Source organism: Colletotrichum phormii (genome assembly GCF_030913505.1).
Source record: "Colletotrichum phormii strain CBS 102054 chromosome Unknown BDP81scaffold_28, whole genome shotgun sequence".
Classification (NCBI taxonomy): domain Eukaryota; kingdom Fungi; phylum Ascomycota; class Sordariomycetes; order Glomerellales; family Glomerellaceae; genus Colletotrichum; species Colletotrichum phormii.
This window is the reverse complement of record NW_026851470.1, coordinates 385,918-406,920: the sequence shown is the minus strand read 5'-3', so window position 1 is coordinate 406,920 and position 21,003 is coordinate 385,918. Positions and strand designations below refer to the sequence as shown.

General features: G+C 53.7%; 5 protein-coding genes across 5 annotated transcripts; 3 read left to right on the top strand and 2 right to left on the bottom strand.

Annotated features, from left to right (window-relative positions):
- The first annotated feature begins 226 nt into the window (after positions 1-226).
- Positions 227-2,353, top strand: BDP81DRAFT_475602 (CwfJ C-terminus 1-domain-containing protein-like protein). The gene is made up of 2 exons (XM_060594740.1): positions 227-296; positions 360-2,353. Exons 1-2 carry the CDS (start codon positions 280-282, stop codon positions 1,984-1,986), a joined length of 1,644 nt encoding a protein of 547 aa, XP_060439620.1. The 5' UTR covers positions 227-279; the 3' UTR covers positions 1,987-2,353.
- Positions 2,354-6,573: 4,220 nt separating this feature from the next.
- On the bottom strand, positions 6,574-8,480 carry BDP81DRAFT_465252 (rhodanese-like domain-containing protein; the record flags this gene model as incomplete). The annotated part of the gene is made up of 4 exons (XM_060594260.1): positions 6,574-7,732; positions 7,800-8,019; positions 8,089-8,156; positions 8,242-8,480. The coding sequence occupies 4 exons, from the start codon at positions 8,478-8,480 to the stop codon at positions 6,574-6,576; spliced, it is 1,686 nt and encodes a 561-aa protein (XP_060439619.1).
- A 619-nt stretch (positions 8,481-9,099) lies between these two features.
- BDP81DRAFT_119867 (uncharacterized protein) lies at positions 9,100-9,953 on the top strand. The gene has a single exon (XM_060581587.1). It carries the CDS (start codon positions 9,257-9,259, stop codon positions 9,782-9,784), a length of 528 nt encoding a protein of 175 aa, XP_060439618.1. The 5' UTR covers positions 9,100-9,256; the 3' UTR covers positions 9,785-9,953.
- A 2,566-nt stretch (positions 9,954-12,519) lies between these two features.
- On the bottom strand, positions 12,520-13,069 carry BDP81DRAFT_119854 (uncharacterized protein). The gene has a single exon (XM_060581586.1). The coding sequence runs from the start codon at positions 12,952-12,954 to the stop codon at positions 12,586-12,588; it is 369 nt and encodes a 122-aa protein (XP_060439617.1). The 5' UTR covers positions 12,955-13,069; the 3' UTR covers positions 12,520-12,585.
- A 2,239-nt stretch (positions 13,070-15,308) lies between these two features.
- Positions 15,309-16,269, top strand: BDP81DRAFT_439203 (uncharacterized protein). Its single transcript, XM_060591384.1, has one exon. It carries the CDS (start codon positions 15,345-15,347, stop codon positions 15,813-15,815), a length of 471 nt encoding a protein of 156 aa, XP_060439616.1. The 5' UTR covers positions 15,309-15,344; the 3' UTR covers positions 15,816-16,269.
- The last annotated feature ends 4,734 nt before the right edge of the window (positions 16,270-21,003 follow it).

Below are 21,003 nucleotides of genomic sequence, written 5' to 3'. Positions count from 1 at the left end.
TCACTGCTTGATCGCGAAAAAAAAGTTCCCCGCCAACTCGTTCGGAGCTCAGCCAGAAAATTGAACTTTTTTTCTGTCGGCAGAAGGTCGGCCGATTGCGATAGACTGATAAGCCGTATCACTAGTGGGTCTCATCCAATAGCTGAGCTTGGATACATATAGGGTCCACATTACATTCGTCGCGCGCATCTTCCTGTCGCATCCATCTTCAACTCCAAGCTTCCTCCGATAACCTCAGCCACTCAGCTTCAACTCCTACAACCAAAGTTTAGAGGCAAGATGGCTGCACCCAAGGTGTAAGTAGCACGCGACTCACCTAATTGAGATTTGCAAGGATTTAGACTAACCATAGCTCTTAGAATCGTTTTGGGAAGTCTCAATGGCTCGCTGCTGCCTGCCTTCACGAAGCTCGCGACCCTCCACGCCAAGAACAGCTTCAGCTTTGCCATTGTCACAGGCAATCTGTTCGGCAGCGACGACGATAGCACGATCGATTCACTTCTCAGCGGCGAACTGAAGGTTCCCCTTCCTGTCTACTTCACTGTCGGCACAGCGCCCCTTCCTTCCAAGATCATTGCCAAGATCGAAGCCGACGAGGAAATCTGCGAGAACCTCCACTTCCTCGGAAAACGGAGTATCACAAAGACGTCAGAGGGAGTTAGAATTATCGCCCTCGGTGGGAAACTCGACAAAGATGTGGTCGGCGGGCAGTCGAAGGAGCAGCACCTTCCGTACCACACAGCGGACGATGCTAAATCGCTGAAGGGAGCGAATAAGGCAGACATCCTACTCACGACCATCTGGCCAGCTAGTGTCTGGACAGGGTCCAAGGTCGCGCTTGTCCCGGAGAATCAGGCAGCGATTGAGAGCACGGCAGAAATTGCTGATCTTTGTGCCACCCTCAAACCCCGATACCACTTCTCCTCTTCGCCCGCCGAGTTCTTCTACGAGCGAGAGCCTTTCGTGCACCCTCTTGAGGAAGGCGCAGAGGACGCGGCGGTGACTCGCTTCATCTCGATGGCCCCCTACGGAAACTCGACCAAGGCGAAGGCGCTCTATGCATTCACAATCACCCTCAACGAGACCAACGTCGAGAAACCCGCCAACGCCACCTTTACGCCGTTCAGCCAGAGAAAGCCGAAGAGGCGGGCGCAGGACGAGGGCTCCTACAGCCGCTTCGCCAACGGAGACGACGATGGCCGTCATCACCGCCGCGGAAACAAGCGCCGACGTCAATCACCTCCCCCTGGCCCGGATCGTTGCTTCTTCTGCTTGAGCAACCCCAACCTCGATACCCACATGGTCTGCGCCATCGGCGAAGACAGCTATCTTGCTACTGCCAAGGGCCCTCTAGCCACCTCCCAGACCTTCGAGGAGCACGGTATCAACTTCCCTGGCCACGTCATCATCACGCCGCTGGCGCATACACCGACCGTTCACCACTCTGGCGTCGAGAACTACGCTTCCGAGGAGGCGGAGAAGACCCACAAGGAGATGACCCGTTTCCGCGAGGCCCTTCAGGCCATGGTCTCGACCAAATCGAACCGCAAGCTGGGCGCCATCACCTGGGAAATCAGCCGTGCTCGCAACATCCACGCCCACTGGCAGTTCCACCCCATCCCTGCGGACTTTGTTTACAAGGGTCTTGCTGAGGCCGGCTTCCGTGTTGAGGCTGAGACTCTCAAGTATCCCGAGTTTGAGAGTCGTGAGATTTCGTATGAGGACCAGGCCGACTTTGGCGACTACTTCCGCATCTGGATCTGGGCAGACGATGGCGAAGACAGAATTAAGGGCTCTAGTCTCGTCATGAAGCTCGATCCCAACATGCGCTTCGACCTGCAGTATCCGCGCAAGGTTGTGGCGAAGCTCCTCGGTCTCGAGAAGCGTTTTGTCTGGCAGGATTGCACGCAGACCAAGGAGGAAGAGGAGAAGGATGTGGCAGCTCTCCGCGAGGCTTTCAAGGAATGGGATTTTGCGCTTCAGTGAGGAAGGCGTGCGGCACATATCGAGGCGACGTCGGGACGCCTAACAAGTTTGAGCATGATTACATCATTTTTCTGGCATGGCATTTGGCATGGGCGGCGTTTGGGGGATACCCAGGTAACCTGCATATTTTTGCTATATAAGCAGATCGGTAGTGGGGAGAGGTTGTCATTTGGCTTTTCAACTTTGCTTTTTACACGAGCGGAGGCATATCACGAGGAGCAGATCTATCCATATCTTCTTTCGAACCGGGGATATTGGGGGAAGGTACGTGGCTTCATCGTTTAGGGGCTACGTTGAACCTGCCATAAAGAGGCGAATTAGGCCTCCAAAAGTTTTCTGAATCGTTTTTCACCATTCTTGTGCCCTCGTCAAATCTCATCTCTGCTCATTTCGCCAAGGCATGTGGTTCGAGTCGTGAATCCCATCACGGATCCCAATCTCTCCTAAATCATCTTCCGAATCTACGAGGAAGCCAACGATGCAGCGATGCAACATAGCAACCGTCTAGTGCCAGACGAGAGCCCCTCCACATGTAGAGCTTTCCTCGTCGTGAAGAAGAAATAATACGCAAGTCTCTGTTGAAGCCTGAAATAAGCTTCTCCGTTGCAAGACCGTCGTCTTTGCTGTGGCGGAGAAGACCCCTGTTGCCTCCTCTTACACTCGTATACCTCCCTACCTACCCAAGTACGTGGAGCTTATTCGGGACAAATCCACAAGGGAGACTGAGACCAAGACCTTTTTCTTTTTGATCCATCCCCTCTCACCGTTTAACCACTTTCCCCCATATCTCAAGTTTCTAGCCTTGGACGGGATAAGCTTCGAGACACGGTGACATTCAACTGAGATGGCCAAGGCCATTCAACTTCCCGAAATGACCAAAGTTGCCTACCCAGCGGGGGACTAAATTCCGAGTGTGACACGATACCTTGCAGTGTTGCAACAGAGAAGTGCAAACAACACACCTAGTTCCTAAGCTAGGTATCTTCCACGGCTCAAGATCAAAACAAACAAAGACCCAGCTTGAGATGAGAACTCCCGGTAATGAGGAGTTGACAACAAAAGTCCTCACTCACAAGGATTGAGGCTCTCACCGTAGCCCCATCCGCACTCACTTCAGTAGCCTAATAGTTGATTACGGCATTTCCTGCCTCTGAGACAAAAGTCTCACTCAAGACTCGAGAGGAATGCAAACTACAACGGAGTGGCTGAACTCTTTCCCGAACAATTATTTGGCTCGCCTTGACTCGCTTTTCCTAAGAGGGGAGGGGAGGAAAACAGCCACTGACGAGAGCCGTCCGGGCCACCAAGCAAGGGAGAAGCGGCTCAAAAAATAAGCCACAAAGAACCAAAAGACCAAAACAAACAAGCCCGATGGCCGGTGCAAAACGTCTTTCCTTCTTCTTCCATCCTTCTCAAACCCTTCGGTGAGCTTTCCTATTCGGGATACAAGTCGAAACCTTGGTACACGAAGCCGCCCTTCTTCTTAGTTGATGCTAGATGCTAACCTAGCACGTGCCTATGTAGATTTTCTCTCCCCCAACGCGAGTCCGTAGTACGAAAGGGACAAGGGGAAAGTTATTGAAACAGACGAAAAGCTGTTGAGCGGCTTGTTAGTTTCTCTGCTTACTGCCTTATCCCCCCCCCATATGGCTTCAAACAATAGTCCACGCACACATACACAACACCTTTACCGCCAAAACGTGTCCGCCGGCCTCGAAGTCCGAGTTTCCGACTTGCTGTTCGCCCATCGTTGAGCGGACGCTAAGCTTGCTTAGAGCATAGTCTGGTTCCATTCCTGTTCTCTTTCTTTAGAAGGTGAGCGAGTAAGGTATGTGATGAACAAGGAGAATTAATCCTCTACATCTCGAGTCGTGCGCACCGAGTCTTGACCATGACACGACACGTCAAAAAACTTGGCCGGAAACGGCGAAACACACCGCGTGCTTTCTCAACTGAATAGGTGGAGTGAAAGAAAGGGTGCCCACTCCTTATTCTCATTGTGCCTTTTCTTCATCTCTTTGAATTCCCAATTCCTAGAGTATCATAATAGAGAGAACCAAAATGGCCCAGTACCTTGAGCACAAGACTCGGTCAAGTCCCTCCCTCCCTCATCCCGTAATTGATACCACCCACAAGGATTCTCCAAGAGACCCATCCTCTCCATTCTTCAATGGGAAACAGTCGTATCAATGAATGCATTGGCAAACCTTTCTTAGCAGTGGAAGAAATACCGTTAAACATGTGTCACTTTCGCTCGCGTGCTTACCCCCCATACTCAGGTAAGGCCACATCTTGACATCCTTCCCAAAATAAGAACCAAGACGGTAGACCAAAAGGGGGGGGGTTAGACAAGAAAGAGAGAACAAAGCCACCCTTTCACGCTAGAACATTCAACAGAACACCCCAAACTCCAATCCCCCCCTTACCTCACCTCACCTCAAAAGACACGCGACATAGACACGTAAAGCCAAAACAACCAGTCGAAAGACTCTAACAATAGGTCTTCTAAACCGCCAACGGAGAGAAACAACAGAAAAGAAAGATCCTAGCGCGGAGACTACGTATCGACTAAGACGTAAACTTCCGACCTTAGCTTCGGGATATGGAAAGGGGGGCCTGAGCATTGAGCCATCATAGCAAGAACGCTTGGGGAGTTCCCCATGAGGCTCAGTTGCATCATTACCCCCAACCCACGAACACCATCCCTCAAGCTTCACCAGTCATTGGCTTGGAGGGGGCAATCGAGACTGACTGATGTGCCAAATGCCATCTAGAGTGCTAGACATGGGTTGAGGCAAACACACCAACAATGTCACAGGAACCTCAACATCGCTTCGGGTCAAAAAAGCAACACCAGTCAAAGCTGACATCAAATCGTGAAACTGGGACGGGCCTCGCGTCACGGGACATTCCCTGCACAGATAGAGAACAAGGACAGGCTGGGGTCCGTCCCTTCTCCTTCCCAGAGTAGAGAGAGCCTCAATACGAAGTGTAAAAAGAAACATAACGGGGTTCTTGCGGGGGGTATATCCTGATCATCCTGACGTCCGTGGGGGAAGGGAACTCGGGGACCGGCCCCAAGTTTCGAAACACTATTATCCACAAGTCGGGACGAACAACAAGACCTCGGACCTCGAACTAGCACAGACATCCAGCCATCAGCCGGTGCGATCTCAACGGGGCCTTGGTGTTCATCGGGACTTGGGAGGAGGCTCAGTCAGACAAACGCGCTCGCGCATACACACGCGCATACGCCATCACAGCCGCGCCTTGAGCACGTGTCCCACGAGTCCCACGAGTCCAAGCAATGATGAGCGTGTTTTTGTTTGATTGTTTGTGTGTATTTTCATTCAATTGTTATGAGCTAGCCCACAATGGATCCGACCATGGAACCATTGGTGTTTGGTTTGGCAATTTTTTTTCTTTTGCATCGCCAGTACTGTACAGAAAGAGGCAATGGATTCACCCATGCCGGTATTGCACCAATCCAGCTTCCAAGCTTGCAGTTGCCATCTCCCCCGTTGGCCAATGTTACAAGGCATTCCCAAGCAACTGCTTTTCATCCACTGTGATAGCTTCTCCGCTCTTTGCATGCGTCTGTCGCAGCTACTCCTTACAATATACACAAGGAGGTGGAGTCCTCCATAAGCTCAGCCATCGGAAGAAAAAGGTCCGTGGGGCTTTTTGTTTTGAAAAAAAAATAAAATGTAAAGGGAATGGGGGTGTCGAGAGGTCTGTGAGTGCCATCCGATGACAAGGATGTCGGGTATTCCGGCGTTTGGATAGAAAAGTGTGTGGTATCAGGTGAAGATGGTCAATGGACCGAGTTGAGCACAAAGGAAAAAGGGTCCGCCGAGGGGGTGTTGGTCCGAAATAATGCTCCGAGGATATGTGGAGTTTCCGACAGAGAGCAGACAGACCGAGACGTCATACTGAAATGCTCCCGCGTCCGAGTCTGTGGAGACAGACAAGCGGTGTTGTCGTGTGTTTGTGTGTGTGTGTGTGTGTGTGTGTGTGTGTGTATGTGTTGGACCATCCTCCTCGGCGGAATGCAGAAGTCTTTTGACAAAGGAAAAAGAAACAAAAAAAAACCAAGGACAATGCTGTAAAATGCCGACAGGGAGCCCACCCCAAGATGCCAGATCCAAAGTGGACTCCGAACAACCATATCGAGGCGATGCGGGGACAAATATGCCAAATGCGTCTAATGCCGGGTTGTTGGTTTTGTTGTATGTTCAAGTTGCAGAACGAGGCTCATAACAAGTTCTATTAGCGTAATGTTTGAAGTCATCGCGGCCGTGAGCGTAAGCTGCTGTGTAGTCCGGATTGGTTAAGGGCGGAATATAGGCAGTCGAATCGAATAGGGGGTTTTGTTGAACATGTGCAGGAAGAGACGCGAAAAAACATCGACAATCAGGCTTGCTGTGGTTCGCCCTATCAGGGATGTCGAACAAAATAGTCGACAAAACAATGGACTAGCTTCGAGGTCTGCGGAGACCTCGAATTCCCCCCTTGCCAAGCAAGGAGATGACCCCTCCACAATGTGCAGCAGACAGTGGGTGGGAGGGGTGCGCAAATATGTATGTGCTAGTAAGACGCCATGCGTCGTGCATGGCATCGTTCGCCGAGGATGGGAGAGTTGCCAATCATGGCGATGGGATCTTGTCGGAAGCTGATGCTGGGTCTCAGGCCGCTGGGGCGCGCGGGTGCAGTGGGTGATTGGTCCACGCAAGAGTCGCGCGAGCCAAAGGCAAACGTTTGCGCTCTGCCGAACCCCTTGCGAGGGTTCTTGAGGCGGCCAAGTTCGCGTTCGCAGGTGCGCTGGTGAGCCTCGTCCGACATTTCCACGTAGTTTTGGGGATAGCAACGGCAACGGTGCTCGGCGTAGAAGCCGCTGTATCCTCCTTCAAGAATATACACGTCAGGGTATGTGAGTCGCGGGTAGTGCTCCGCGTTGACAGTCCGGTCCTCGGAGCGGATATGGCGAGCCATCATGGGGGCGCGGTGCGCAGAGTATTCGCAGTGGAAGACGAGGATGGTCCTTCCTTGCATGGGGTGTTGGATCAGTTGGGAGGCGAGGAGGTCCTTGCTGTTGTAATTGACAGCTCCGTCAATGTGTCCTCCGTCGTACTCGTACTCGAAACGGCAGTCAATGATCATCTTCTGGTCGAACTTGTCACTGTACTTTCCGTCCAAGAGATCAATCATGGTAGCCTTTGTTATCCTGGGAATGGTGTCCGTGGGGTCATCGGCGAGGAAGTGAGGCAGGATGGGCTCCTGAACATCATCGGCATCCATGCTGGTAACAGACTCGGGGGTAGTAGGCGAGGAGTCGCCGCCTTCTGACTTTGCCTTGACGACATCGCCAGGGTGCTCGAACATGCTCAAAGAGCGACGGAACTGCTTGCGGGGACGCATAAAGGGATTGGAAGGGCGACGGCTGTGACCGTTGCCAAAAGGGCTGTTGCGGTTACCAGAGAGGCTGGAGAACTGAGGACGAGGACGAACGGCACCAGGCACGGCAGGAGTAGGGCTATTCGCAGTCTGAGGTCGTCGTTCTTGAGGAGGTGATGTGGCATCGAAGCATTCTCCCAGGGACATTGCGCTGTTCATATGCGTCAAACGATTCTCACCAAATCGGAAAGTGGGGAGTTGGGTGTCTGTGTTGGAACGGCCGGGAACGCCACTAGTCGAGTAGCCTTTCATCCGAGTCAAGGAAGGCCGGCGCAAAGCTGGCTTTCTCCGTCTGCGCCCTGAGTTAGACGCGACCCCTTGAGCTAGGAGGAGGAGGAGAATGTGGCAATCAAACTTACTCGGCTACCAGTGGCTTGGATGGCTCCAACGACGCCTGCCGAGGAATGGGGGCGGGCGAATCCAACATCATTTCGTCGTCCTCGCCGGTTGGGGTTGATCCCGGGGTCGGTGACGTTATCGCGATCTGGGTCATGAACGGGAGCTTGTGCGGCAACGGCGAGACATCCATCAAGTCGTGGGCAGGTGACGATTCGGGCAGAGGAGGCGTAGTCACGTATTCTGGTCTCACATCAGCTTCCCCGTCCTTTTTCTTTCTCTTTTCCGCTGCAACCCCATAGAACAACTTACCGTAGGAATCCGCATCACCCATCATGTTTGATGTGAACAAGGCACGACGAGGTGTGGGGAACTTGGGACTAGACGGAACGTTGTTAGCTGGGCGGTTTTTTTTCCAAAAAAAATAAAAATAAAAAAAAATGCATTGAATGCACGCCATCGTACCTCGATTCGGTATCCAGACGGAAGTTCTGAGAGAGATCGGCGGCCAAGCTAGCAGCAGGCGAGGAACCGTGAACGTCCTTGACGTTGAAGTAGTTGTCTGGCCTGTGAAGGTGCTCGCGCAGACTGATGGGTACAGCACCAGCGAAGGTGTTGGGACGAGGACGGAAAAGATCCTTATTTCCCCATGAAGGAACTGCCATGGGACGGTGCATAGCCGCCAATGGTGATGAGGCCTCCATGATTGCGGGTGGTTATCGGGATCGATCGTTTGGGAGCGAAAGTATTTACTGGGTGTGGTGGTTGGTGTTAGTGGTGTTGGGTATTTTGGTGTGAGTGCTGCGTCCAAGACGATACTCGATATGTCGTGACGAAAAAAGAGGGACGATCGTTAAGAAGAGGCCGCAATAAACGAATGTTGCGGCAAATCCTAAGATGAATTTCTATTTTAGTCGTTGCCCACTCAATGGAGAGAGGGAACAAGACGTCGCGACGAGTATGAATCGGGGGTGGTGGTGGTGATGCAGGCTTCTTCGATGTCGAATCGAGCGTCGGTGTTGGCTTGGCGAGATGGGTGGGAATTCGCGGCGGCGGGGGAGGTTTTTCGGAAGGGTGCGTGCAGAATGCAGCTGGGATCGAAAAAGACTGGCCGTTCGTTATTGCGTCGATGCAAGCAACATTGGAATACCCGTAGGATGAAATAAAATCCGTCCTTTTTCTCCTCGATTCATGAAACGTATTTTTCTTCCTCCCAGGGAATCTCGGTCGAGGTCGAAGTCGAAGTCGAAGTCGAAGTCGAGTTCGAGGTCGTTGGCGGCGTCTCTAACTTGAGAGAGGCCGGCGGTCCACGATGGGCCTTGGGTGGTGCAAGGGAACAAAGGTGGGCGGGTGATCGGAGGTGGGAGCGAGGCGCCTTTTGCATGGAACGTCTTTCTCGAAGGGAAAAAAAAAAAATATTGAAGAGAAAGAGCGCAACCGAAAAGAAGTGAATCCTTGGTGCCGGAGCAGGAGCAAAGCAATGCGGTGCGGTGCGGTGCGGGAGCTGCAGTGCGGCGTCGGTGTCGAAGGTGCGTTTCGGAGGCTACGACCCTTCTTTAGTTCTTCGCTCGAGCTACACTTTTTCGGTGGCCGAGCAGCAGGAAGGGATGCAAAGACGATGCAGGACGCAGATGCAGTGTGTGTGTGGGTGTTTCTTTTTGGCAGTGAGAGGACTGGTTTGCTGGTTCTGGGTAGCGACAGAGAGCGGAAGATCCGAGTGTACAGCAGTAGCACCGGACAAGCAATGACAGAGAAACGAGTGCAATGCCTTTGGGGTTATCTAGTACCGGCGCAGGGACGGGGAAAGAAAAAACGTCAAGCAGTTTCTCCCAAACGTCTAGCCTTAGTCTTGATTTCCTCTTCTGCTTCTTCTTCTTCTTCTTCTTGTTCTTTCTTTTGCTTCGTTCTCGTCCGTCTTCTTCTTCTTCGTCTTCCTGATACCAACGATGCCCAACGGAGGGGGAAAAGCTGTAACAGATGCAGAAAGAGCAAACAACGAGAAAGATGAAAAATTAGAGAAAAAAAAAGAGTCGTGAGTTGAGTTTTTGGGTTTGATTTTGATTTTGGTGGTTCTTCCTGGATGTGTGGACTGGCCAACAGAAAGGGCGGCGTCGAGTTGAGTTTACGATGGTGGTAGTCGACGACAGAAAACGGTTATATGCGATACGATGGGAGGACGGGATAGTGTAGTCCGTGAGCGTGGGATGTTGGCGGTGGCGGTGGTGGTTGCTGGTGGGTGTGGTGGATTTGGGGTGCACGTTGAGTACGATAAGTTGTAGAGAATGGCTGGACCTTGGAGACCTGGACACCTGGGTAGATTCCTCGAACTGAACCTCTCTGATGAACCTAAGAATAAAGGTATCCGTAACTCTCTAAACCTACCGTACCGTCGGACCGTTGGTGGTTATGGTCGGGGATGAGGGGGGAAAGAAGAGAGAGAGGGAGGGAAGAGGTCGGAAGAAAGAGGAGACTAGAGGTTTTTGAATGAAGGTGTGGTGTGTGTGTGTGTGTGTGTGTATGGTTGACTGGTGGTGAGCCAAAGTATGGATATGGATATGGATATGGGATGGGATGGGATGGGATGGGATGGGAACTGGGTGTGTGTTTCTGAGTCTCTGGAACCATGGACCATGGATCATGGTGTGTGGTGTACAAGCCGTGAGGTGTGTGTGACGGGATTGGGGATAGGATGGGATGGGATTACCTGGGATGGGATGGGGGGTGGACCAGGAAGACAGGATGGGACAAGAAGCAGCAACCAAGCAACCAGAAGCAGGACCAGGCTCACCCTCTCTGGAGTCTGGAGTCAGGATGGGATGTGGATGGGATGGACCAAGGCATACGCCGCACACAGCAACGGTGCTACTACCACCACTACCACTACTTTGCGTAGCCGACTAGGAAGAGAGTATTAGCGACGACCAGACAGAGAGACGCCAGCCAGACAACGACGACAACGGGAGACGGGAGAGAGGGTGTGTGGATGGAAACTTGAACCAGGTCCAGGAAGGCAACTCGACGGGGTGGATTGAGACTTGACTGGGATGGGGGATGTCACTGTCAGTTGTTGCTAGCCCAGGATGGACAAGATGGATGGCAAGCCGCAAGACTGGAGCTGGAACAGGAACCACCAGACATGCCGGGACTAAGCATCCATACAGTATTCTCCGTAGTAAGGAAATGTAGGTATTACTATTGTGTACAGAACGAGAGAGAGAGACATCATTAGCACAGCATAGCAATCACGCACTGCACACTGCAGCCGCCGACGACATCCCCTCCACTCGTTTGCTCCTCCTACGCAACTTCAGTACTTCGCATTATACAGATATACAAAGTATCTCTTCCATGTATGTATTGTCTCCAGGATTGCTCGCCTCGTCTCGCTTCTTGCCTTGCCTTCCTTGCCTTCCTTGCCCTGCTCTCTACGGATACCTGGCCTGGCCTTACGACATTGGATGCCATGTCTGATGCTGGACTTTCTCTCTGAGCAACCAGCAACCAGCGCCATCACCAGGTACCAAACCCCCAGCCATGACATGAGCCATCAGCTCCAGAACCACACACTAGAACAGGGAAGCGCCAAACGGGGGGACCAGCCCAGACTACGGATACCTTACGTAGTAGTGAAGCCAAGGTGGTGCGGATAAGGTAGAGAGAAACGACCAAGGGGGCGGTACATGGCTCTCTGTACGTACCGTCATTCTCTCTCTCGTAGATACGTACTCCCTCAAGTACGTATCTAAGGTACTGACAGCCAGTACGGAGTACGTACCCTTCTTCGCGATGGGGCATCCCCCCCCCCCTCCTCGTCGTGGAGCCTCCTTGGTGATCTTCCTCTCTCTGCGCGTAAACCTGTGCTCCCCCTCCTCCCCGACCGCGACTTGAAAGTCAACTTTGAACTTGGTTGTCAGGGGAGATTTGGTTGCTGCTGCAGCTACTGCGGACTTGCAGCTGCATCAGAGCTTCTGGGTGGACGGCGACGACAGGGAGGTGTATGCACCAGATGGAGTTGCAGACACCAAAGATGCAGATGGATGGAGCCCATGTGTCTCTGCCTTGCCTCTAGGCTCTGTGTGGCTCTCTATTTGCTTTCCGCCGTTTGCCAGTTGCAGTCTGGGCTTGCATCTTTTCCCCCTCTCTCAGCGTCTGTGTGGTGTATGTCTCTCGCTCTATCTCGACTTGTCTCTGACTGTCTGTCACTGAGTAAATGATAATGCAGCCAGCTTGCATCGATGCGCTGCACAAGGTACGCTACCACGGCTACCTTACCTCAACCTGATGCCCATTGGACGTCAGAAACATGGCATGGCCCTGTCTGTCTCTCGTCTGCGGTCCTTCTCTTGGAACTTTGCTGGCCATTTACACATGGCCATTCCTGGTAATACATCCGCACCTTATTCTAGCGTACCTTTTTTTTTTTTCTCCCTCTTCCTCGTACTCTTCCCCCCCCCCCCCACTTTACACGTTGCCAAGGAACAATCTGTGTGTGTGTGTGGTCATTGAGCTGAGAATATCTTGCTTTCTCTTCCGCTGCCCTGCGTCGCCTGGTTCTCTCTCTCGGGGTAACCATCGATCGATTGTCAGTCTTCCAGAATAAAAACAAATGGTCGGACGGCAGAAGCTTCCAAAGGCAGAGGCAAGACTTCAGAGAACGACCCGAGCCAAAGAGCACGTGGCTCGAGATACGTACCGCAGAAGCAGGGCAGGGTTGACTTTCTCACCTAAGCTTCCTTCCAGCTCGTCGGTGCCTTGCCTTGGAAAAGCCGCGAGCGGGCATAACTAAGGTAATGCGCAACAGCAAAAAGGTTATCTGTGCTGTGCAGCAAGACATGGAAATCGAGCAGAATCGTGCCAATCGCACCAAATCCCGCCAGGCCTCAGCCAATGCGCTTCCAGCTTTGCCCGTGTGGTACCCCCTCGGATCCGATGCACAGCACAAGCAGCTGGAGCCAGCACAAGCATTTTCATCCAGCAAGTCATGGCCCCCCCCCCCAAAAGCAGGTACGAGTAATTCCTCATCTCGCCGCCATGCTGAGATTGGAGAAGACTGACCAGTGACCGGCACCACATCTGCGAGGAATACACACAGGTAGGTATCCGTCCACATGTCTCTTGCAGACACACACCCCCAAATCCACCCAGCATTACCGACATGAACCACACCCGCGCCCACATTCGCCCTGTCTTCCCATGAGGTACGTGACGCCGTACGTGACGCCGTACGAATACCAACGCTGTAATTGGGCCTCCCACCCTCCTAGCTGGTAACCCTCAGGGGGAGGAAGAACTGAATTGGACTCCACGAACATCCCCCCGACGACTCAGGCGCCCAACAACGCCGTTGCGGCGGACAGGGGCCCCGACTTTGGCACCAATCCCCTGAAAAACTTTCCCCCCCTTACAGGCGGTTGCCGCAACGATTGACTGATTTACAGCGGCTTCGCCTGAGTGTTCCATCCCCCCACTGATGGCGGCTGGCGGCTGGCGGCGCGCCCTGGAGCGTCGAGTTCATGCTCTATCGGATGAGGCGTCAGGGGCACGAGGGGCTCTCCCCATCTCTCCATCCGCCCCAAACGTGAGCAACCCTCCACTGGCGTGCTCGCTGGCGTGCTGGGCTTCCCGTGTAGTCGCTAGGAGGTTTTAGGGCCCGACGCTCTGTGCACGTACTCCGTACGCACACTCTACTCCGTACGCCGTAACCCGTTGACTCGGTAGTATCGGTAGCGCCAAAGAGGGCCAATATGTTTGACACGGAGAAGCGCGAGGCCTTGTGCGGTCTGGTCTTGGTCTTCTTCTCCAGTGATCGGAGGCGGTCTCCAGAAAGCTCGAGTTTGGAAGTGGTTCTCGTGCTCAGTCGTCACCCACCCGACCGGCCATGTTCCTGTCTGGCGTTAGATTGGAAACTCCCCGAGAAGAGATTTTGATGTTCTGTCCGCAACTTGGTCTGTGAGCACATAGCATACCGCCCCTGAGTCCCTCATCAGTGGTCCGCGGGGTGGTCTGTGGTGTGCGGTGCACCCGTGGACTGGAGCAACTGGAGACACCCGGAGCTGGTCGCTGGGCAGCTTTCGGAACGGGATCCAGTCAACTCGCCATCAATGATCAACCCAGTGTCACGTTGGATGTTCGACCCGTCGACCCGTTGCGGTTGCTGCAGCGCTTGATCCGCAACCCGGACCATAGTGATACCAAGCCGTGCAAGCGTCGAGAAAACCCTTTCTGATCCCCGCTGTTTCCCATGTTAGTGAGGCGGAAGAGAAGGAAAATAACGGGTTGCCCAGTGGAAGGGTCTTGTAGCCCGGTGGTCCGTCTGCAGGGAGAGAGAAAATGAAGAGAAGAAAAAACCGTGCAGCGGACCCGGCGCCGACCCAGATGCTACAGGCTACCTACGGGGGCCCATGAGGAAAGTGCGGAGTGACGGGAGGTACCTTCCGTTACCTTACTGCGGTACGTCCTTTCCTTCTCCCACACCACAGCAATAGAAGGAGCCTGGAAGTCTCCAGACCTCCACCTGCCCATACTGTGTCCGTACCTTTTCTGTAAGTGATATTGAGGCAGGTACTTACTTGCCTTGATTACACAATAAGGTACCTACTCCTTTCCTGCCTCGCAATGGCCAAACCTGAGGTGTAAGGCTCTACTCTAAAATGGAAAGTGGAAGGTATCCAATGGAAGTCTTTTCCTTCCATTTCCATTAAGGCAGTTAGTTACCTTACCTATTACCTATTAGCCAGGAACAACCCACCTAAGGCAAGGGAGGTTTCGACCCCCGTTGAATGAATTAAACGTTTTCCTTTGTGCTCTTTGTGCTTTGTGCTTTTCCTCTTAGTGCTTGTGCAAGCTCAAACATTCATACAATTCAGCCCAGCTTTCCAACAAAGCTTCTCTATGCCGCACCTCTGCCTCGACTTATTGCCCGTAAGCGCTCCGCCTAATACTTTGTTCACTTGTTGGACAATTGGACTGAATCGGTCCTCTCTTCCTTCGGCCAGAAAGTACCATTTGCGAAGAAGCGCCGGGCCCAGCAAAAAGCGGTATCAACTTTCGACTGTCTTCTTGGCTTAGTGCAACAAGCCAGACGCAATCCCAATGCCAGTCCGACTCGAGTACCTTGCCGACAACAGCACATTGAGTATAGCACAGCTCCGAGGGAAATCACAGAGGATTCTCTACATACGAGCGCACCACCGGTCCATTGAACTATAATCCGAGATCCAAAAGATGCGCACAGGGAAAGACGACGTGCGAAGGACCAACTACACGCGCCTCCCGTGATCCATCCATATGGCAACGACATGCGTCCATTGCAAGCCATCTCCCGCTCGTCCCTTTTTGCCCCCAATGGCCGCGGTCATCGTCCTCGTACCCCTCCCCCCTCTTCTATCAACTAAAAACCAACTTCACCGTCGCCCCGGCTATGAACTACGGTATCTAGTCGACGATGGCCCCCGTGTGGCTGATGGCTGGCGCTAGGCTATCCGAGAAGCCAACTGCTAAGCGCCCTTCACACGACCCTCGAACCGAATCGACAGAGTCAGCTCGAACTGTCCACGGGGTTGCTCGAGATGCCAGCCGACCTGCCAGCTGGACACTGTCACCTCCAAAATCTCCAAAATGCCTCTTCCTCCAGCACTAGCAAACAACACTTGGCAGAAGTGGGCCTAGCTAGACCCTCGACTTACATCATCGCCCGGCGCGGGAAACCATCAGATCAAGTTCAGCACCGCCGTCCACGCCGCACTTCACCACCAACACCACCGCCAGTGACCATCGTGAGCCTGGAAATGAGCGGTGAGTTGGCGTATCGCCCTACTTACCAGTCCCCTGTCCAGGGTGTGCCTTACTACAGAGCACCTCCTAATACTTCGGCAGTGCACTGGACGTGCGCGCATGTACTTCTTCACAGAGATACGGCTACGGCTACGGCTACGGACACAGCTCTCAGAGACAAGACAGTAGCGGCTTGTCTCTCCTGTCTGTCGCCTGTCTGCCAGCACACTGACTTTATCCCCTGCTCTGAGCAACCGGCTGCTTGACCTACCAGCGTTCAGGGTCTGGAGCCAGCAATTACACCAGACGCCGCCTTGCCTATTGTGTCACCCGCTTCCTGCACCTTAATCGTGCTGCTTCCATCCTCATTCGTCCAAAGACCCTGGACCGCGACCTCCATCCTCATGTTGGACACAGGGTTGGCAAGGCTACCTCACAGCAGCCGCAGAAACGGAAACGCCTGGCGGCTTCGGACAGGGCTCCCACGCCCATGATCTCCCGAATCTTGCCCGTCTCGTCGTTCAGGCCACACAGCACACCAAGCTTGCTACTCGGACCTGGTGATCCCAAGCAACCACGCCCCCCGGAGGCATATGCCCGAATCCAGACCTGTTTGATGCTGCCGCTGCAAGGCACCTCCGGTGCGGCGGACACAGGCGACGACTTTTCCGGGGCGTCAGCAGAAATCTGAAGTGAGACTTCAGGGCCCTAAATGACCCCTTGCTGCATTCTTCGGTTGCCGGGTCGTAGCCTGCGAGAAGGGTCTTGCTTGAGACAAGGTTGGAATCAAATGGCGTGGTGCTTATGGGCCATGTCAGGCTTTTTTTTTCTTGCTCAGGTACGAAGTGCCAAAAACTCGTGAGTGGCTTGTTGGCCGCTAATTATTCACAGGCATATCCTGTCGACAAACAAGTCAATAATGGGGATGGCAAAGTACAATTGTTCGCTACTTCGGGACGTAGATCCTTGGCTGCAACACCCTTTTCGGACTCATTCAACATTCCACTTCCTACAGATACACAAGACAGGAGCATTCCTGGGTGACCTCGAGATGGCCTCCCAATGGCCCGCATCAGTGACATGCACAGAAGGTCAAAACGTCAGGGCTGCAGGAATCATAAGTGCAGCAATGACGTAGATTTGGGTGTCGACCATATGTGGTGGCCTTGCTCGTATTCTCCATCTCGCAGTCCTGATGCACTCCAAGCGAATCTAGTCGGCCCAGCTGTCCGGCCAGGCAACGGGGCCCGGGCCTCAGGAACACCGGCTCTGCCGAGATATTCGGCCTCTACCGCACCGCACGACAAGAGCCGAGAAATGGCAGACCTGGCACATAGGCTAGTGCACGGAGTCGCGTCGTGAGACTTGACACTAAATGTATTGGCATAGCTGAACATGTCTGCAAAGATTTTTTTTCTTTTCTAGCATTTGCTCCAAAGACCCTACCTCCACAAAGCGGATCTCAGCAATGGTACAGCAACGACCAAAAGGAGGTTCCAAAGACAGGAAGAAAATTCGAAGGAAAAAAGGAAGTAGTGACCCGGTAAAACCCCCCATCGTCATCTTCTCCCCACAGCAACCAACGGGGCCGGCCCTGGGCTGAAGACGTGGGATCGGCTGGGATCAGCTGGGCTTTGACTGGGGTCCGACAAGGGGATATCGGCAGCTCGCAGGGCTTCACCTCCATCTCCGCCATCGCGACTGGCCAGAGCTCTCGGTCGCTCTGCCTCAAGTTTTCAACTCTCTCAGCCAGGCGGCCTAGGGCAATCCCTCGCTTTCCCCCGCCCATCGGCCCAGTACGTGACCCCGGTCCTGGCCCCGGCTTCTGTCTCGTGCGATGTGAGTGCGTGCTAGGCTAGGCTCCGCTCTCGTTACCTACCTGGGAACCTCAGGATTGCTTATCACTGCCACATCGTCCCGTGCAACCCAAACCTCAAACCGACCGCAGTCCTCGAATAAACGATTTGGACCTGCCAGAGCCTCCTGCTCACACCGATTTGGCGTTGCAATTGGCTCGTTGTCGGTCACTGCTGACAGCAGAAACACAGGGTCTGGTGGGCGCTGGCACAGCTGGCTTACAGGGCATCTTGTTTCGGAAGGCAAGTGGATACACAGGATGCACAGATGGAGCTTGGTGTGTACTCCGTAGTAAGAGCTTTGGGAGCTTGGGAAGAAAAGAGACACACACACAGTAAGGGAGCTTTGTTGGAGCTCTATTGGAGAGCTTCGAGCTCGGCCTGGTAGCTGGGGTTGGGGCTGAAGCTCGGAATATTAGCAGACACCAACCCCGGACCAGGCGATGCACCGAGATGACGACTGACAACGAGCGTTCTGACAGAGCAACGCAACAGAGTTCGAGTCCTGCCCCGGTTGTCCATGTCGACTCCCTGATAGTGATCCATCCAGCTGGTCTAGGCCTGGGTCTTGGCTTACCTGGCTTGACTGGCTGGCGAACAGACGGACGATTGGCCGCTTGCCCGGTGATCAATGGCCACGCCAACATCAGTGGCGCTGGTCAAGCATTTGAAGGATGCGGAATTGACGGCGCGAGACCTCACACCAGAGTTCAGGGCACGGGTCTCGAAGGCTGCCAGATGCCAGATGCCAGTCAAAGTCTGTCTAAGACCGGCCGGCGGTGAAGCGGCACGCTCAGTCTTTCATCTCCTCAATGAGCACCGTGCATCGAGGGACAGCGATAGAGACATCGATTTATCGCACGACGGCACGTGTATCTCGCTCAGTGGTCAGGCCGATCCGAAGCCGGCGGCTGGGGAGATGAAGGTCGAATGATGGTTATCCGAGTTGCGACATGGTCGCAGAAGCGGCCGATGTTTGTTTGCAACGACACAGAGTCAGTTTGGATCCTTCTGCGTCTCGTGGATTTGTTCGACGGGGCAACAGACGCAACGGGGGAATCGGGACGAGCAAAGACCGGCGCCAGTCCCATATGTTCCCCCGCCTACAGAGTACCGCGCGGTGGGCTGCAGATGTGCTGCGTAGTTGATGCGCGTATGCGAGCTCAGATGCAGAAACTGTGCAGTACGGATACGTTTGGATGGATAGTCGATGAAGATGGATACCTCGGATGCAGAGCTGCATTTTGCACTGCGGACAGATGGCCCGGCTGCGTCAAGCTGCTGCAGCTACTGCATATGCAGTCCAGGTTTCCAGAGTACAGCCATGTTTCTGATGCTCCGCCATGTTGGCCGGCCCGCCCTAGCTTCCACAGGGTCGAAGCTCCCCCGGCGACCGCGGCTGTCTACGGTGAGATGCTCCAGCTTCCTGCAGGACGAGTTACGCACTCACGACTCACGAAGTGGGGTTGAAGAAGCTCACGATACAGGCTCTCGTGCCTCTCGTTTTCCTCTGGGACGACATGACAACATCAGCAGCGGCAGGATCCTGGCTTGAAGCTCCAGTGCTCGCTCCACTTGCAAGGCCCGGCCAAGGGCATGTTTGTCATATTCCCGTGTGCACAGAGGTTTGAACTAAGAAGAACCCCCTCTCGTTGGCGACCACCATGCAGCATCCCCAGCTCCCTCGAGACGCCCGTCGTCTTACTGTAGGGGGACCGTTTGTTTACTTTGGACTGTTCTTGGAAGCTCGTCTTCTACCATCAGCTCGATCGACAAGCCGGCTTTCGGCTTTGGGCTAAACTTCCTGTAAGCATGACCAAGTTGGTCACCTGGTCGTCTCGAAATAGGATTGAAGAATACCATTCGGCCAGAGGTTGCGCAACAATGGATGAGGCTCTTGATTTCGAAGAATGGACGAAACGTTCATAAAGCTCTTGACTTCGCTTAAAGGGCCGATGCTATCGTCAACCCTGTTGATATTGACCGGCCTACCCTGTCTTGTTCCGCTCCCAATCTGCGGTTGCTTGGTTAGAGGAAAAAAAAAAATCGTCTATGGGTCGCGTCCCTATTCACCGAGCCCTTGAACCTCGCGACGACCTTGCGGATACTTTACCGTACGGATACACGACGAGCGAAAGGCTACACACAGCCCACTCATCCTCCCGATTCCAAGCCACCAGCTGCCATTGGCGCACTAGCGACTGGCGTTGGGGTCGTGATTGCGAGTCGACAGCTTCAAGTCCAAGCGGGTGCACAGGCAAGTGCACTTGGCCGTCGGTGAAGGCGGCCGGAGGAATTTAAATGATCACTGACAGTGGCTGACGCAAACTGCCTTGACGAGCTTGTCTGATCTGACGGGCCGTCTTGGAACTATCTGGAGGGCGCCTCAAGCCTTGTGACGACAGTCGGGAGCTACGGCGTTATGCCTGGCGCCATGGAGAACATCCCCGGTACTACAAAATGAGTCTCCTTTCGCGTCGCTCTATCAATCGCACGAGCTTCACGCCAACCAGGGTTCAACACGAACAGGTCAGCGAGACCAACTCCTGGAGTAGGTATTGAGAGTGTGTAAGATGAGGATGCTCAAACAGCAAAACGCGGATGAATCATCCGAATACTCGGTATCCAGCATCGCCCGATCCCGGGGGGGGCCAGGACAGAACCAAGAAGCGACCGAAACCCCAACACAACCACTCCATCAATGCGGTCGGAGAATTGCTGACATAAGCTAAACGGAGGCACGCCGCACAACCATTGGGTTGCGATAATACGCATATAGCCCGATCGCGATTTGACTCATCAGACGCGAGAAGGAAATTCGAGAAGGAAATTCGAGAAGAAATGGGCACAACAAAAACATGGTCTTCAGGCATCTTCCCATGCCACAAGACATGGTCTCACCCGGCATTTGCACATCGCGAAAACAAGGTCTGGCCATCATCCATGACTATGAGGCTAACAAGTCGGGCTTGCGTATCCGTACTTGGTACAGATATGGGCGGCGACGTAGAGGGCGGTGCGAGAACCCCCCCGTGGGCCATCTCGAAGTAAAAAGCATCGATCACGCACCTCCCGCCCCGATCACCTGCGGACGGTCTAGTCCGGCTCTAAAACAGACGTCATCCTCTCGGGGTCGAGCCTGGCAGTGATCGTCAAGACTCAAGAACACCCCCCGGCCTGCGGCCCCTCCCCCAAGGCAGAGAGCTCGTCTCGCCGTCGTGTATCGAGATCCTGCTTAACCGGGTCGTCATTCTCATGCGGTCACATCGTTCTTTTCTGGAGCATTTTGCACAATTCGAAGCATCAAGGCCATGGGTATTACTGGATCCAGTGCCAGGGCCGCATCTACGACGACCGTCGTCCCCATCAACAACAAAAACAGTGCCAATCACCTAGAGAGGTCGCTCATACGTACGACAGCATGTCGGTCAAGCTTGACCGAAACGAGAGAGGATGCCAACGAGAAACAGGATTGGATGGCTCGCCTTGTTTGTTTATTCGCGCGCACGAGACTTGGCTGTTGGCGCTACCAGGCCGTGATGCCTTGGATTGATGAGCCCATCTCGCGCTATTGAAGATTACATGCATGATAGGGAAG